The sequence below is a fragment of the Sarcophilus harrisii genome, chromosome 2 (assembly GCF_902635505.1).
Source record: "Sarcophilus harrisii chromosome 2, mSarHar1.11, whole genome shotgun sequence".
NCBI classification, from domain to species: domain Eukaryota; kingdom Metazoa; phylum Chordata; class Mammalia; order Dasyuromorphia; family Dasyuridae; genus Sarcophilus; species Sarcophilus harrisii.
In genome coordinates, this window is record NC_045427.1 from 660,123,803 (window position 1) to 660,141,850 (window position 18,048).

At 51.8% G+C, this 18,048-nt stretch overlaps 2 protein-coding genes across 13 annotated transcripts in view; one reads left to right on the top strand and one right to left on the bottom strand.

The window, feature by feature from the left end:
• The first annotated feature begins 15,903 nt into the window (after window positions 1-15,903).
• The window catches only part of JAKMIP3 (Janus kinase and microtubule interacting protein 3), a 164,511-nt gene continuing 162,366 nt past the window's right edge, over window positions 15,904-18,048 (top strand). For 7 of the 12 annotated variants that reach the window (XM_031957057.1, XM_031957049.1, XM_031957058.1 and 4 more), the window contains exon 1: window positions 15,905-16,448. The gene's annotated coding sequence lies outside the window, so the exon portion shown is untranslated. Of the gene's footprint in view, window positions 16,449-18,048 lie in introns of all 12 variants that reach the window. The other 5 variants (XM_031957061.1, XM_031957063.1, XM_031957062.1 and 2 more) reach the window with 2 other exon arrangements.
• LOC116421047 (basic proline-rich protein-like) lies at window positions 15,938-16,765 on the bottom strand. Its single transcript, XM_031949396.1, has one exon. It carries the CDS (start codon window positions 16,763-16,765, stop codon window positions 15,938-15,940), a length of 828 nt encoding a protein of 275 aa, XP_031805256.1.

Consider the following 18,048-nt stretch of genomic DNA (forward strand, 5'->3'; position numbering starts at 1 on the left):
GAGGAGCCGATCAAACCCTGCCCTTCTCTCCGGCACGCAAAGCTGGCATCTGTTGGGCACCCACAGAATGCCAGGCCTGACCCCCCACTCCCGTTCCTGGGCCTGCCGTCCTGAGACCCGGCTGCGCGTACCCAGAGTGAAGGGCTGGGCTGAATCTGCCGGGGTCAGGGAGGAGAAGGTGCCGGGGAGGGGCATCCGGGCCCTCACACGCTGCCCACAGATGCCAAGGGAGGGGGGATCCGGGCCCTCACACGCTGCCCACAGATGCCAAGGGAGGGGGGATCCGGGCCCTCACACGCTGCCCACGGATGCCAAGGAAGGGGGGATCCGGCCCGGGCCCTCACACGCTACCCAAGGATGCCAAGGGAGGGGGGATCCGGGCCCTCACACGCTGCCCACGGATGCCAAGGGAGGGGGGATCCGGGCCCTCACACGCCGCCCACGGCTGCCAAGGGAGGGGGCATCCGGGCCCTCACACGCTGCCCACGGATGCCAGGAGGGGCATCCGGGCCCTCACACGCTGCCCACGGATGCCAGGAGGGGGCATCCGGCCTCACACGCTGCCCACGGATGCCAGGAGGGGCATCCGGCCCTCACACGCTGCCCACGGATGCCAAGGGAGGGGGATCCGGCCCGGCCTCACACGCTACCCAAGGATGCCAAGGGAGGGGGGATCCGGGCCCTCACACGCTGCCCACGGATGCCAAGGAAGGGGGGATCCGGGCCCGGGCCCTCACACGCTACCCAAGGATGCCAAGGGAGGGGGGATCCGGGCCCCGGCCCTCACACGCTGCCCACGGATGCCAAGGGAGGGGGCATCCGGGCCCTCACACGCTGCCCAAGGATGCCAAGGGAGGGGGGATCCGGGCCCCGGCCCTCACACGCTGCCCACGGATGCCACAGTGACAAGCTGGTGATGTCGCTCAGCCCGCACTAAGGCAGGGGTGCCCGGGGTGACACAGCCACTAAGCGGCTGAAGCCCAATTTGAATTTAGGTCTTCCCGGCTCCCGGGCTCGGGGAGCTAGCTACCCACTGAGCCACCCAGCTGTCTCCCAGGGGCCCAATTCAGGTGGTGATGTGAGTGAAAAACGTTTCACATTCAGTTGTGCATTTGGACCTCACACAACTTTTCCCCAAAGGTAGGCGTTATCCCCATTTTATGTAGGAGAAGATTGAGGCTGGAAAAGGTCTAGGGACGGGCTTCACAGTCACACAGCAAGTAAATGTCAAAGACAGAGTTTGAATCCATCACTCCCATCCCTATGCCCCCTAAACTGCCATTTTCCCAAAGGGGAGGTTGTCTACCGACAGTAAATGCCCCCAGGGAGCAACAGCCCAGGTCCACTATCTATGGAGGGCAGGGGAGAGTGGGATGAAGGGGGAGATGAGGAAGAGGGGATCGGGTACAGGGGAGCACAGAGGCCTGGGAAGGGGCGGGAGCTCACCGAGCGGAGTTCTGAACCTTTGGGATTGGGGGGAGGCTGGAGGGCTGCATAGACCAAACCTTTGAAGGAATTGTTGGGATCTGGACTGGATTCTCCATCCCAGGCCTTTAGGAGGGAGGGACCAGAGAGATTATGGGGGGGGGGGGGGTAAACTGCTTCGCCCTCCCACGGCTTCCAGCTGGGCTCTGGCCCAGCTTTCCCTCTCTTCCATATGGCCTCCTCCCCCCATTCCCAATCCAGGACAGAGAATTCCTTTTACTCACGCCAGCAGAACCTGCCTTGCCCCAACTCCTCAGAACCCCAAAGTCCTAGACTATCCTTCCCGTCCCCAGGCCTATACAATGGCTGTGTCTCCTCAAGAACCTTGCCTCATTTTGCTAAGAGTTCCCTCTTCTCCCATCCTTATCTCACCGTGTCAGGGACACGTATTAGCGGGAACCAAAAGGATTCTGGGAGTTGCGCAGGTCCGGCTGACCTGATTCAGTGGACGTCACATATGTGATCGTCCGGTGGCACAGACTGGAGCGCGGCCCTTGCCCAGGCCCTTCCCCAGATCACAGGATTTCAGTGAGAGGCGGCTTTGAGGAAGCCTTCGTTTAATAGCTGAAGACCAGGAAGCCCAGACAGGATCTCCAGAAAGGAGACTGCAGTTCCAGAAAGGAACTAACCCTGCCTGGGAAGGGACGGGAGGGGTAGGATGTGAACCCTTCTCTGACTCCAGCCCCCGGCCTTGTGGCCTCTGAAAGCTTTCTTGGATGGAGGAAAAGCTCTTTTTCCAAGGCAAAGGTATACACGTGTTTGCATCGGGGATGAGGCTGAACACTTGGATGCTAAAATGCAGATTTCCTGATTTCGTTACCTGGTTGTGACAAGATTTTGTCAAGCCCTTGTAAGCTCTTGTAAGATGCGATTTAGGCGGGGGTGGAGGGGAGGGACGTGCCTAGTGAGTTCAGGTAAGGCAGTCCCGTGTGTGACCTGCCTTTCCCCACCCCCTTCCCAGGCATCCTTTCAAGGCAGGAATGTACCCGCAGTTCCAGGAATGGGAAGGCCCCGTTCTGCCTCTGTGTCTCTTTCCAGGGAAACATTAACCCTTCTCTGAGCTGAGGAGTCAGTCTCCTTCCTGACTAAGCTCAATTTAAGATCCAGAGTTGGGAGGAAACGCTCCCAGGTGTCTCTGTCCTCCCCCGGCCCCCTCCCCAAGCTTGGGACTGAGGGCATTTCTTCTCACAGGGGGCCAAGAATTTCCAAACTGAATGTTGAGAAGAAAGTTGCTGCAGCTCCCAGTCCCCAAACTCAGTTCAAGTTCATGGCCTCCAGGCAGCCAGGGATTACCTCGAGGAGTAGGGTTGGGTGGGGCTTGGCCTCTTGGGCAATGTCTAGTAGGGTAATCACTTGTTTGTTCCAAGGCGATGGGATTCTAGTAATCAGGGCTAGAATCAAAATAGATTCCGTCACTCAGCCAGGTCCATGGGCATCTTTTCTGGGCGATGCCATGTGCCCCCCAGGTGCCAGCCCTGCCCCTGGAGGCTGGCCAGGAAGAGAGCTGCTGAAGTGGTGAAGGATCAGTGGTCTTGGGCCTGGCACTGGGAGAGACCTAAGGGTGGCTCAGGCTAGAGAGTCGGGCTACGAAAGGGGAGAGGATGATTAGGTCAGGTCAGGTCAGATTAACCTCCTTTCTCTTTTTGACAGGGTTACTAAAAGAGAGGATGAAGGCAATGCTCAGGCTATGTAGTTTGCCTGGAGGTTAACATCTCTCAGACTACCCTTAAGGAGAAGATGGAGAGGAGGAGAGATAGGGATTAGGAAAAAAGGGCAAGCTAATGGATTCAGAGCGGTTAGAAGACCAGAGAGACACAAAAGACTAATTGTTAATAGTTCAGAAGGTCTTCAATGGAATGGCCTGGGGATCTGTCCTTGGTCCTGTTCTGTTTAATAATTTGTGATAGTCATGATAAGGCAGCTGGTCACATTTCCCCATAATACAGAACTGGAATACATAGTCCAAACACTGCATAACAGAGAACAGTCTTTTTAAAAAATAATTTTTTTCCATTACACCTTAAAACTTTTTTTTTTTTAACATTTTATTAGATTTTTTTTGAGGCAATTGGGGTTAAGTGACTTGCTCAGGGTCACACGGCTAATAAGTGTTGACTTAGGTCCTCCTGATGCCAGGGTCAGTGCTCTATTGAGCTGACCTCAACATTTTCTTTAAAAAAAAGTTTTGACTTTCAAATTCAATTTTCCCCCCTTCTCTCCCTCCCTCCCTTCTTCAGACATCTATTCTTTCTTCGGAGTCCTTTAGGACTTCCTCATGAGTCCTTTAGGATTGTCTTGGATCTCTGTGGTGCTGATAATAGCTGTTATTCATAATTCTTCATCAAATAATTGCTCTTACTGTATGCAGTGTTTTCTTCTTTCTGTTCACTTCACTATGCGTCAGTTCATGTACATCTTCCCATTTTTTCTAAAGTAATATTGCTTGTCATTTTTATAGCACAACAATATTCCATTCCAACGATCTGTTCAGCCATTGCTAATTAATGGGCATCCCCTCAATTTCCTTTTTTTTTTTTTGCCACCACAACAAGAGCTGCTAGAAATATGTTTGCCCAAAATAGGTCCTTCCTCTCTCTCTCTCTGTCTCTCTGTCTCTCTCTCCTCAATTGACAGCAGTAGAATTTTAAATATTTTTCCAGGCTTGAGAACTGACCTGAATCTAATATAGAAATTGAGTAGAAACAAAAGTGTTTCATTTGGATTAAAAAAAAACCAGTTCCTTTCATATAAGATGGAGAATGCCTGAATAGACAATAGGTGTTCTGAAAAGGATCTGGTGGTCTGAGCGAACTGCAATGTGAAATCCTGGTTGCTCTGTGAGGCAGGAGCCTGTGTAACCTTGGACCAGCCATTCCTCTCTCCAGTTTCATCCTCTGCTCCCTTCTAAGAGAGCTACGAAGGACTCCCCATGGGAACCGAAGAGAAATGTAGAGTACACAGATCTGAGGTTAAGGAAAAAATATTGCCAGCAACAACCAAAAAAAGCCACGGAGATACAATCAATATTTCACAAGCCGGGACTGCAACCAAGAATGACACCCAGCAAAGTGGAGTATAATCCTGAATAAAATTTTAAAAAAGGAAATTTAATGAATGAAGGACTTTCAGGTATTTGTGCCAAAAAAACTGGAACTAAATGGAAATTTTGATATCCACGATCCAAAAGAAATATAAGGAAAACAGTAAAGACTAATTGTAAAGGACTCATTGAGGTCAAACTGATTACTTATATGTGAAAATGTTATCAACATTCTTAAGATTGTCATCTTTACTAAGATAGTTTGAAAGAAAGGTCAGCTTGAGTTGAGTAAGTTGGAATGATTCTAAAAAACAAAATTAGGAAGGTAAAGGTAAAAAGGAGCAATTATGTCTTACAATGGAACATAAAAGGAAGAACCGATGCTCTGGAAGCAGGTGAAGGTGGGAGTGGAGGGTGGGTAGTGCTGGAATCTTACTCTCATGGGATATGAAAATAACATTTACATCTAAAATGGCACACAAATCTAGATTTATAAAAATGTAAGAGAACTAGAGAACAAAATAAAGGGTGGGGGGGCTTCTTTAGAAATTTGTATAGAGATTTAGGAGGGGGAGGAGATAAAGGAGGAACTTATGTGAGTGTATAGATTGAAATTTAGGAAGGTGAAGATGAGCATAAGGGAGAGACTCTTTTTAAAATAACTTTTTTATTTTCAAAATATATGCAAAAATAATTTTCAATATTTACTCTTGAAAAACCTTGTGTGCCAAATTTTTCTCCCTCTCCTCCCCTCCCCCTCCCCTAGACAGCAAGTAATCCAATGTTAAATATTAAACATATGTAATTCTTCCATACATATTTTCACATGATACTGCACAAGAAAAGTCAAATTAAAAAAAAGGCAATCAAAAACACAGTAAGACTACTGTGTTGTGATCCACATTCAGTTCCCATAGACCTCTTTCTGGAAGCAGATGGCTCTCTCCATCACTAGACCCTTGGAATTGACTTAAATCACCTCATTGTATCAAAGAGATAACTCCATAACAGTTGATCATCACATAATCTTCTTGTTGCCATGTACAATGTTCTCACTTCACTCAGCATTAGTTCTGTTAATCTTTCCAGGCTTCTTTGAAATCATCCTGCTGATCATTTCTTACAGAACAATAGTATCCCACAGCATTCATATACTATAATTTATTCAGCCATTCTCCAACTGATGGACTTCCATTCAGTTTCTGGTTCCTTACTACTATATAAAATGTTAATGCAAACATTTTTTTTTTTGCAAATGTGGGTCCTTTTAAGGGAAGGACTCTTAAAAGGGTGGGTAGATTAAGAAACAGGAGGGTATGGGGAGAGGATAAGACAACTGAGATAGAATAAAGAGAGGCTGAGAAGGACAATAATGGGTTAAAAAATAGAATGGAGAGGAATTGGCAAATAATAATTGTAACTTTGAATGTAATTAGGATGAACTCACCCATAAAATGGAAACAGTAGAACAGATTAAAAATCAGAATCCAACACTATGCTGTTTACAAGAAATACATTTAAGAATGAGAAAACAGACAGATTAAAATGGAGGGTTGTAATAGAAATTTTTATGCTTCAGCTGAAGCAAAAAAAAAAAAAAAAGGAGTATAATCACAATCTCAAAGTTATGGCTAAAATAAATTTAAGTAAAAGAGATAAACAGAGTGACTATATTTTGATAATAGATAGCATAGACAATGAAGCAATATCAATACTGAACCTATATGCAAATAATTCTAAAGTATCTACATTTTTCAAAGAAAAGTTCAATGAATTATAGGTGGGGACAAATAGTAATATAATGGTGGGAGACTTTAATCTTCCCCTCTCAGAACTAGATAAATCTAACAAAAAATAATAAATTTAGCAAAGTAGCAGGATATAAAGTAAATTCAAATAAATCATCAGCATTCTTATATATTACATATAAAAGCCTGCAAGAAAAGATGGTAAGAGAAACTCCTTTTAAGATAACTCCAGACAGTATAAAATACCTGAGAGCAAACACCTACTAAAAAAAACAGGAACTATATAAACAAAATTATGAAGGAAAAAAAACTGTGCAAATAAAACCAGATTTAAATAATTAAAGAAATATTAATTATTTTTGGATAAGCAGAGACAATATAATAAAAATGATTTTACCTAAATTTATTTATTCAATGCCATCCCAATTAAATTATCAAAAAATATTTTACTGAACTAGAAAACTATAACAAAACTCGTTTGAAAAAACAGTCAAGGATATCAAAGGAACTAATGAAAATTGCCAATGAAAGAGGTTTAACACCACTTAACTATAAGATAATAATTATGAAAACTGATTCTGGCTAAGAAATAGAAAACTAGATCAGTGGAATGGAGCAGAAATACAATTTACAGCATCAACTAAATACAATAACTTTGTATTTGGCAAGTGTGAACACAAGTTTTGGGAATAAGAATTCATTATTTGGCAAAAATTGTTGGGAAAACTAGACAGCAGTATGGCATAAATTGAGCATAGACCAATATTATACACCATTTACCAAGATAAGGTCAAAATGGATATGAAATTATCCACTTAACTCTTGAACATAGAACATAGTACTTATCAGACTTATGGTTACATGAATAATTTATGAATAAAAAAGAGAGAAGAGAGTGAAGCGGATAATTTTGCTTATATTTATGAAAAGGTTTTGAACAAATATAACAAAGGTGCTCAAAATCAGAAGGAGAGCAAAAAACTGGGGAGAAGGAATTTTTTATAGACAGATTCTCAGATAAAAGTCTTTAATCCAAATATATAAACATCTTGTAAATTCTATAAGATTATAAGTCACTCCCTAAGTGATAAATGGTGAAAAGATATGAACAAGTAGTTCTCTGCTGAAGAAATCAAAATAATTTGTATTCAAATAAAAATGGTCTAAATCATTAATGGTTAGAGAAATACAGATTAAAACAACCTTGAGATACCATTTTACAACTATCAGACTGGCAAAAAATTATCAAAGGGGCAGGAGAAATGTTGGTGGGAATGTGGAAAAATTGGGATATTCATTTTTGTGATCCAGCCATTTTGGAGAGTGATCTGGAATTATAGTACTAAGATGATAAGGGGAAAAGGTAAAGAATTTATATATTCAAAAATATTTATAGCTGCTCTCTTTGTGGTGGCAAAGAACTGGAGATTGAGAGGATGAGCATCAGTTGGAGAGTGGCTGAATAAGGTATGGTTGTATAATTGTGATGGAATATTACTGTGTTGTAAGAAATGATGAGCTTGATGATCTTTGAATAACTAATCATTTTGACTATTATAGATACCCAAATTAGCTACAAAGACATGTGAAGAAAGAGGCTATTTGCATCCAAAGAAAGAACTGATAAGTAGAATGATTTTTCACACACACACACACACACACACACACACACATTTGTGTCTAATGGTAGACATCTCTAGGGCTAGAATGAGGGAAGGGAAGAAAAAAGAAATTTACATGATAACTATTAGGTATTTAAAAGGAATAACAAGTTGTACATAATAGATTTCATTGCAATCATCTTTTAAAAAGAATTCTACTTTGTTATGGAAATGCCTATTTTATTTCATAATTAAAAACAAAATAAATAAAATAAAAACAAACAAAAAAAGTCCAAGGTTAGTGTGGACCTGATATGAAGCTAAGATACCATGCTATGAATCTAGGGGATCTAGGGGAGTCACTCCCTATTTGTTCCCCATCCCCACAACCTCTACCCCATCAGCCATACGGAAACATACAGGAGAATCCACAGGTGAAATTCTTGGCTGCCCTGAACTGAATCTAGGCTCTGTCCCCACTCTCTATGGGAGAAGGCTTGAAGTTGCTCTTAAATAAGGTCTTCCATGAGAGCAATGTTTTGCTAGAGGGAAGGAGAGAAGGAGCTACATCTTAGACAAGAAAAATAGCCTGGACCATGGGAGGGAGAGATGAAGGGAAGAAAGAAGGAAGAAAAGGAGGGGAGGAAAGGAAGGGAGGAAGAAAGGGAGAAAAAAGGAAAGAGGTTGGTTGTTGTCTTTCATTTTTGAAGGGGACCAAAATGACATCACTATTTTAAGATCAAATTCCAGTGTATCCCACTGTGGCTGATCAGACCAATAGAAACTCAGAAATGCTCTATCAGAGGTCAGCCACAAATAGTCCATATGAACATTTGGAGTAGAGATGTCTCTAAATTTGCACAGCTCACATTTCTTTTGAATTCTGCTTTGTTCATACAGCAGAGCAGCATATGTGCTCCGGACACGCCATGCTGGGTGGTCCTGTGCCAGTGTCGACTATGTTCCATTATCGTTCTAAAATTCTTCAGAGAGACCGCAAGAACGTTCTCACATCACTTCTTCCGACCCCCAGGTGAGTGCTTGCCCTGTGTGAGTTCTCCATAAAATAGTCTTTTAGGCAATAGCTCTATGGCTGGAGTTTGAACGTGATCAGTAAGAGTTGTGCTCCCTACAGGCTCTCTAGGCTTGGCAGGTTAGTTTGAGAAAGGTCGTCCTTATCCAGCACCTTATCTTGCCGAGTGAACTTTAAGATCCTCTTAAGACAATTCAAATAGAAGGGATCCACTTTCCTAGCCTGGCTGGCAGACCGATAAGGTTTCACAGACTTACTACGATGAGGTCAGCACGATGACTCTGTAGACCTTCCCTTGGGTAGTCATGTAGCTCCTCTCTCCAACACTCCTTTGGAGCCTCCCAAACGCTGAGACAGCCCTGGCAGTGTGGGTGGCAACCTCATCAGCAGAGAGGAAGGCATGGGGACGATGAGGGAGAGAAGAAAGGGAAGGAGAGGAAGGGAAGGAAGGAAGCATAGAGGACAAAAGAGGGAAGGAGGAAAAAAGGAAGGGTAGAAAGGAGGGAGGCATGAAGGAAAGGGGAGGGAGGGAAGGATGGAATTAGAGGAAGGGAGGAAATGAGGGAGTGGGAAAGAGAAGGCCATTGTTTGGACTTGGGAGGAGTGTTCTGGGCTTGGCTTCTCTCCCCCCCCTCCCCATGACCCATTTTTATCTCGAGGGGGCCTTTCTAAACCTCCCCTGCTAACAGGCAGATTTGGCCTGTGTCTTACCTCACAGCTCTTTCCCATGCTGCTTTCCAAGCTTTTTTGTTTCACCGCTTGGGCCAGGATTCATGGGAGACCTTCTTCCCATAAAAACACCTCAGTAGTCCTTGGGAAAAATGAGAAAAGATGGAGGACTGATGGAGGAAACGAGGAAAGAGGAGGCTCACAGGGGCCAATCATCGTTTGGGGGATTGGGGGAGTGGACCAAGGTTGTGACAGATGGAGCATTTCCACAGAGAGCAGAACATACTCAAGGGTGCTTGGGGATCCTTGTGCTTCCTTTTAGCCACTGGGGCGAGGGAATGGGAAAGCTGTGCTGTGAGGAGACCAAGAGCTAGCCTAGCTGGGCAAGGGACTCGGCAAATACTTGTCCTGGAAAATGATCTAATAAGGAAGATGGCCCCCGGGCTCATAGAGCTAGAGTGGGAAAAGACTCCAGGGGTCATGTGGCCCAACCCCTCATCTCTCAGGTGAAAAACCCTTGGCCAGAGAATTTGGCCAAGTTGCCTGAAGTCTTAGAGATGGAAATCAAGGACCTGAAGCCCGGGTGCCTCCACTCCTGACTGAACACATTTCCAGGCCTCCCCAGCAGCGCGATAGATGGGGTTCCTGGGTGAGCGTCCTGGCCCAGGGGCGGCTGCCAGGCCAGAAGCCCATCTCATGCCTGTTGACTGTATGAGGAAAGCAGTGTTCAAGGGCTTGGGCCTGGCTCCGGGAGGGGAAGAGGAGGGGCCTGGGCTGAAAGGGGTCAGAAACCCAAGCCGTTTTGCATTTCCCACACTGGCACATCCCCCTCTCCGAAGCTGGCACTTCCCTCTGGCTCGGGGCCAACTGGCCTTGCACGTGTTGCTGCCAGAAATCCCTGTTGTCCCTTCTGGGTTCCTGGCAGGCTCCGGGGAGCACAGAGGCAGGAAGTCTGGGGACCCAAACATCATGGGGCCGGTCGATATTTCCCAAGGAGGGTCAGTGGCAGGGACGGGGGTGGGGGGTGGGGGGTGCGCTCATTGGTCCTTTCAGGCTCAGCCTCGTGGCCCCAGCCTCAGCGCAGGAGAAATGCCCGGGGCTTTCAGGGCCCAGGCCTTGAGGGGCAGCTGCCGGTGACCTCCTGGAGGGGAAGAGTCACCCGGAGCACAGAGGGAAGGGCCGGGGCTCCCTCACCACCCCAGGGTACGCTTCTGGTTGTGGAGAGTCCGTCCCAAGGGTCCTTTCTGGAGAAGCCTGGGGGATTCTGAGAGGCAGAGGGACAGTCTCGGGAAGGAGAGGCCGGAGCTGGTGCTCCCGGCAGGAGGGGCCAGAGCCGGTGCTCCCAGCTGGAGGAAAGCCTCCCTGGGGCCTGGGGTGGAGGGGCGACCTTGGGAGCTGTCCATAGTCTGCCCTTCCTTGGGAAGAGGCCATTTGGCTCAGGACGCAGAGAGGCTTTTTGTTGAGACCTTGAGGTCGGGGAAGGGGGAGAAGAGGGAAAGGGGGGGGGGGAGATCTGCTTGAGACCAGTGCGGAGGCCTGGACCTGTCTCAGCCCCGCTCACTCTCCGCTTCCTTATCTGTGAAACGGGACCATACTTGCACGGACTCTCCCAGGCTCCTGGGGATCACCTGAGACCGCGGAAGCCGCGGGGAAACCCTAAGCCCGCTGTGAAGGCCGCCTCCGCCCCCCCGCAGCCCAGAGGGACCAGCGCATCCTCCGGCAGGGAGAGTGCAATGCAAGATCTTCCCAGCAGGTGGCGCGCCTGAGCAAGATTTCTGCCGCCCGAACGGCAAACGGATTCGGGGGACCAGCGGCTCTCGGGGCGGACCCCCCCCAGGCCCCCCCCCCGCCGCCTGGATTCGGAGGATGGTGAAACGGGCACCTCTGAGAGCGAGGGAGGAAGGAGGGGGGGACGGGGAGAGCTGGGCAGCAAGGCTGGCATCCCCCCCGCCGACCCCCCCCCCCGGATTCTCCTCCCTGAGCCCGGGTCCCGGGGAGCGCGGCCCCAAGCCTGCGCAGCCTCCTGGCCCCGCCTGGCCCGGGCTCCCACCACCGGCTCTGCGTAGGCCGAGGCTGCAGCGAGCGCAGCCGGTGCTCCCGGCTCTCCCCGCCCTGCGCCACTTAGGATGGCCCGGGTCACCCTGGCGCAAGTGCGGGGCAGGAAAAGGGACCGGTGCCCCCCCCTCCCCGCCCCCCTCCCCTGCGCTCTCCCAGGGCAGCCCGGACCTCCCCTCCAGCCCCCAGACACCCCTGAGGCGCGGCCGCCTCTTCCCCGCCCGCCCTAAGGGCCGATGCAGCCTCTCGGTGCCGCCAGGCCCGCAGCAGTGTCCAGAGCAGGGACCAGAGACCAAGTTAAAGGGGGGGGGGGGGAGGAAAGTGGCCTCGGGAGGACTTTGTGGGCAGCGCAGCTGTGGGCCGGGCGTCAGGAGGAACTTCCCACCCTGAGAGCCCTCCCTGCGTGGAAGGGGCCTTCCTGAGCGGGGACGCTCCGCTCTCCGCAGGGATCCGCAGGCGGAAGGAGGAGGCTCTTTGGGGGAGGTTTCCCCACACCAGGATTTAGGGGGACTGGGAAAGGCTGAAGGGGAAGGTGGAGCTGGGTCTCGTAGGGAGCCAGGAAGCTCGGGAGAGGGAGGGAAGGGCTCCAGCCTTGTAAGGGCAGCCAGGCCCACTGGTCAGGACAGGAGGGGCTTGCTCCAGGATGAGCCACAAAGCCAGTCATGGGCTCACTGTGTCTGGCTACGCCCTGAGGTTGGCATAAGGCATGAGAAGCCTGGAAAGTTTGGAGGAGGGCAGCTCTTTGCCCGGAGCTTTGAAGGGCAAAGAGAGATCTCATCCCCAGATCACAAGGACCTGCTGGGAAGCCCGCACCTGGGCTGCCTTGCACCTCCTGACCCAGAGGGGGCCCCCACAGGAAAAAGCGCCCTGCAATGTCCAGCACAGAAGACTCTGGGCTCCCTCCCGCTCTCCCTTGGAGAAGCCAATTGGGTCAGAAAAGCAGTAGTTTAAAAATCAATAAAATATCGTCCCAACGAGTCAGAGGACAGAGAATTAGCCATAAGTAGCCCTGGGTGTCTTCAGACCCCACTGCCCTGTTGGGCCCAGCTCTGGAGCAAAGGAAAGGGGGGGGAGCCCCATTAGGCCCCGGAGCGCGGCCCTGCAGAGTCCCAGAATCCAGGGCTTCCCAGCTGAAGGGAGCTGGGCATTATCTAACCCCCACAGTCACACAAGGCATCCCCAGGGTCACAAAGGCAGCCAGGGAGCCCCCGGCCTCTGCTGCGGCCCCTCCATCGTTCCCTCTGCCGGGCAGGCAGGAGCCCAGGACCTGCGGCAGAGAGAGAGGTTTGCTGCGGAAGGGTGGGGCCCACGGCGGCTGGGTCAGAGCACAGGGAAGGCTGGGGTGGGGAGGAGGAACCGGATGTGGGGGCTTTGAGCAGAACTGGGAATTCCCTCCCAGTCTGGACCCGGGATTTCACTTTTCTTAATGCAGCTCCATAGTCGACCCTATAGGGCAGCCGGGGGTGCCATAGTGCAGAGCCCGCCGGACTTCGCATCCGGAAGGGAGATCCTGAATGCAAATGGGACGCCAGACCCTTCTAGTGTGTGACCCTGAGCAAGTCATTTAACCCCATTTGCCTCAGTCTCCTCCTTCGTAAAATGAGCTGGAGAAGGAAATGGCAACCGCTCCAGGATCTTCGCCTCTGATGGGGTCCCGAAGAGCTGGGCACGATGGGACCTCTAACCAAGAGCCAACGCCCATATGCCGTTGCCAGTGTCAGCTTTGACCTGTAGCCTTCCTGACCCCTGGCTGCATTTCCCAGACTGGGGCTCAAAGGGATGGATGTGTTGTGTGTGGCAGAGCGTATCTGCCTCCTGGGGGGTAGCTGAACCTCAAGATAATCCCCCGGAGCCAGAAAGGAGCCAGTCAGAGGGCGAGGATGCTACAGGGAGGCTCTGCTGGCAGCCTCCAATTCAGTCCTTTTCTGATGCGAGCTGATCAAGCACTTGCTTCATTCCTGTCAGCTCCTGGGCTCCTCCCTGTGGGGCCCTCCCAAGGTCTCCATGTTCCGAGGACAATTAGGATTGTCTCATGGGTGTGGTCAGTTCCAGGGCCAATAGGAGAGCTGAAACCTTCCCCCCCACCCCCCATCCCAGGATGATGCATTTGGAGCAGGGAGAGACCTGAGAAGCCACTGACTTCTGCTGGTTTTACTGGCACTGAAAGATTAAGTGATTTGCATGGGTCACACGGTTAGTATTTGGTAGCTCTCGGGTCTCCAGATTGCCCCGACTCCAGGTACTTCGTCTGGTCCCTTATGTTGTCAATCCTTAGAGCAGTGAACTACAGGGAGAAAAATAGCATCTTCTGGCTTGGAGGGTTCAGGCCCATGTTTCATGACTTAAATGTCCCATCATTCAATCGCTGTACTGTCGCCTGTTGTTTTTTATCAGCGATTCTTTGAGCTCGGCCCCATTCTGTACAGAGCCCGTGGCAGTGAGTGCACACCTCCCTCTGGGGCTGCCAGCTTCTCTCCCAACAGGGGGGGTAAGGAGGCTCATTACCTGACATTTCGTGGGCTGTTCCACTGCCTTGTCACTGGCCCATTTCCCCCATTTCCCCTTTTGTAGTCACATGCCCCAGTTGCCCCATGCTTCTGCTCATTTTTCTGCGTGCCGCCATTTCTTACAGAGAATGATGGGCAACGCACTCTGGTCCCGGATTCTGACGGCTTCACTCTGGCCCCAGGGGATGGCCCCGATCTTGGTACTTTGGAGTCATTTTTTTTTAAAATTTCTAACCCAAACAGTCCCCTAACCGCTCCAGGGGTGTGGGATGGTATGCGAAGACCTGTTTTCTGTCTCTGGAGTCACAGACATCATCAGGTTGTCTGAGTGTCTGACTTCTCTCGTCTTAATTCCAAACTGAAGTTCAGAAGAGAAGGGGCCATTCACAGCCCCCCCCAGCCCCCCAGGAACAAACATGTCCCTGTTTTCTCATACGGCCTCCAACGTGGGCTGTTTCTTTTTTTTCTTTAGCTTTCCAGTGAAGGGGATGGGACATCTGCATGACACGGGGTCTCAGAGTCAGCAAATATCTGCATTGGGATTAGAACTTGTCTCTCTAACTCCAGGAACTTGGAGAAGTGCATGGAACATTGGGCTTAGACTCATTAAGACTCTTCTTCCTGAGTTCAAACCCGGCCTCAGAAACTTCTCAACTGTGTGATTCTAGACAAGTCACCTCACCCCGTTTGCCTCAGTTTCCTCATCTGTAAAATGTGCTGGAGAAGGAAATAGCAAACCATTCCGGCATCCTTGCCAAGAAAACGTTAAAAGGGGTTACATAGAGTTGGACACAACTGAAAAAAGACTTTAGAAAAACAAGCAGTTTATCTACTGAGCTACCAGGCTGCCCCAGGGGTTCAGCTCCCAGCCAGGCTCCCTGGCCAAGAAGGCATTCCAAAAGAGACAGGTTTTCTTAACCAAACAAAGTGAATTCACATGGGCAGGAGCTCCTACGGTGCCCCGTGAATGAGGAGGGACGTCCCCAGCGGGCATGCTGGCACATACTCCAACAACCAATCTCTAAGCCCCTAGCTGTCTGGCCCTGGGCTGGTAGACTTTTCAGGAGACCCCGGGGACACCAAAACAAAGAGAACCATCCCCACCTCGAGGATTCAGGGCCTCGTTTGACCTCCGGGATAGGATGAGCAGAGGCTGGTGCCAGCTGTGGCACAGAGCAGTCCAGGAACAAAACCCGCTCTCCTGAAGGATCCCAGGACTTGGACTTGTCTACAGCCACTCACGTGGTCAATACGGCCCTGGCTCTGCCCTCCCACCGAGCCCTTGGTGCTCCTTCATTCTGGGCACCCAAGGGCTGGTGCGGAAGGCCAGGTTCCTCTCTCCGGAAGAGCTCTGGCCCATCCAACTTGTCTCTCCTTCTGGCAATGTTTGGAAATACGGCCACTCCTGAACGAGGAGGAGGGAGAGGGAGGAGGAGGAGGAGAAAGGAAGAAGGAGCGGGAGGAGAAGGGAGAGGAGGAGGGAAAAGGAGGCGAGAGAAGCAAAGGGAAAGTGGGAAGGAGGAGATAGGATGGAAAAAAGGTGGAGAGGGGAAGGAAGAGGGGAAGGAGAAGGAGGTGAGGGAGGGGGAGGGAAGAGCACAGAGGAGGAGGAGGAGGAAGGCGAGGAGGGGGGAGAAACAAAGTGGGAGGGGAGAGAGGTGAGGAGGAGAACAAGATGGGGAGGAGGAGATGGAGAGGAGGGAGGAGAGGGAAGGAGATGGTGAGCTGGAAAGCGAGGAGGAGAGAGCGGGAGGAGGGAGGGAAAGGGAGGAGGGAGAGCGGAGGAACCCTGGGCCGCCTCAGCGCTGACGCTCCCTGGGGGGCAGCTCCGTCTCCCCCGCCCGGGCCCGCTCCCGCCTGCCTCCCCTCCTCCCCTGGGTCCGGAGGGTGGGCCGGCCGCGCTCTGGGCCGGGCTTGGGGATGACGCGCCCGGCGCGGGGAGGCTCCGCTCGCTCGCTCGGAGCCCAGCCCCTGGGAGGGAGGACGGCGCGCGGGCGCTCCTGGTGCGGCGGCGGCTGCGGCAGCGGAGGCAGCGAGCGACGTGGCTCGGCGAGGCGGCCGCCCACTGCTCTGCCTGGGCGTGGGAGGGGGCCGGGCCGGGGCGCGGCGGGGCGGGGCGGGGGCCGAGCCTTCCCCCTTCCCGGGCAGCGAGAGCAGGGGTGGGAGGGGGCCTCACCTGACCTGAGCTGACCGCTCCCGCGCTCCGGGACGCTCCCGGCATCCCCGGCCCCGCCCGCCCGCAGGGGCATGAGGGCGCCCCGCTCCCGAAGGCGGCCGGCCCAGCAGCCCTGGGCCCCCCGACCCGGCCAGGTGAGCTCGCGGCGCTCCGAGGGATGGAGGGGGGCGGGCGGGCTGCGGAGAGCGGCGCGGGCGCGGCCAGGTGAGGGAGGAGGGGGTGGGCAGCGGAGAGGAAAGGGAAGGCGGACGGGATGCCTGGGGACGCTGGAGCGCAGCTCCGGACTCCAGGAGTCAGCCTCCGAGGCTGCGGGGCGGAGGCCGGGGCTGCCTGGGAGGGGCTGCGGGCCCTGCAGCAGTGGTTCTGCCTCCCCGACACCTTGCTTCCTGCATCCTTCATCCCTGCGTCCCTCCCTCCTGCCTTTCCTCCCTTCATCCTTGCACTCATCCATCTTTGCAGCCCTCCATCCATTTCTCCATCCCTGCGTCCTTCCATCTCTGCACCCCCTTATCCTTCCACCCTCCATCTCGGCATCCCTCCATTCCTCCATCTCTGCAGCCCTCCATCCTTCCATCCTCCATCTCTGCATCCTTCCATCCCTCCATCCTTCCATCCTCCATCTCTCCATCCCCCCATCCTTCCATCCCTCCATCTCTGCATCCCTGTCTCCCTGCCCCCACCCATTTCTGGGCTGCAGTAGTGCCAGGGCTGCCCTCACCTCCTTCTCTGGCTTGGGGCTGGGGGAGCAGAGGAGGGCCCGTCAGCATGTGCAGCTGGGAAAGAAGAGCTTGCTTCTGAGCAGCCCAAATTGCCCCCTTCTCTACTCCATCATCTTAAGGCTGATTGAGGGATAAAGACCCCCCAAAATGGGGCTCCCCAGAGCCTCTGCAACATTTCCAGCTCACCCATGGAGCTAGGAGCCTCCTCCCCAGTTCCAGCCTGCTTTCCTCTTCCTGGGTGACTCAGAGGGAAGGCCCAAGGAGCAGATTTCATCACCAACAATGTCTGGGCACTTAGGGTTCAGGGTGGCTGCTCCCCTTAGAGTCCTTTAGGTTTGGGGGGAAGAAGGGATGCCACATCCTCTGCTCCAAAGGCCCAAAGGAGGGCTGGGCTTCTGGGCTTTGGGGTCTCATTCCTCTCCAGTCTCTGGTTCCCAATGTTAGTTTGTTCTGGGAATTCCCTTGGGCTGAACTCAGTGGGGGAGGTTGCAGTGGGTGGGAGCCGGGAGCCCAGCCTGACTGCCAGAGACGTTTCCTTAAAGCACCCGTGGTTGCCGTGGCAGGTCCTGGCCCAAAGAGGCCTTGGGAGAGTTGATGCCGCTCGGGGACCCAGCTCCTGCCCAGGCCCTTCTGCCTGCTTGGGCCCAGGAATACTTCCCAGAAAAGGAGAAGTCTTTGTCCCTTGCCTGACCTTGTTTCTTGTGTAGGATTTCGAAGGGTGCTGTGAATACCTCCAGCTCAGACGTGATTCATGTTCAGCTCTGCCGTTCCCTGGAATGGGGGAGATGAGGGAAGGGGAATCCGGGCACATGCATGGGAGACATGTTGGCAGGGAGAGGGCATGGGCAGGGAGAGCTGCCTGTTCTCTGTGCCTGCTGGGAGGAGAATGAGAAAAACAAACTAGAAATGTAGCATAGTGGAGAGTGTGTGTGTGTGTGTGTGTGTATGTGTGTGTGTGTGTGTGAGAGAGAGAGAGAGAGTGTGTGTGTGTGTGTATGTGAGAATGTGAGTGTGT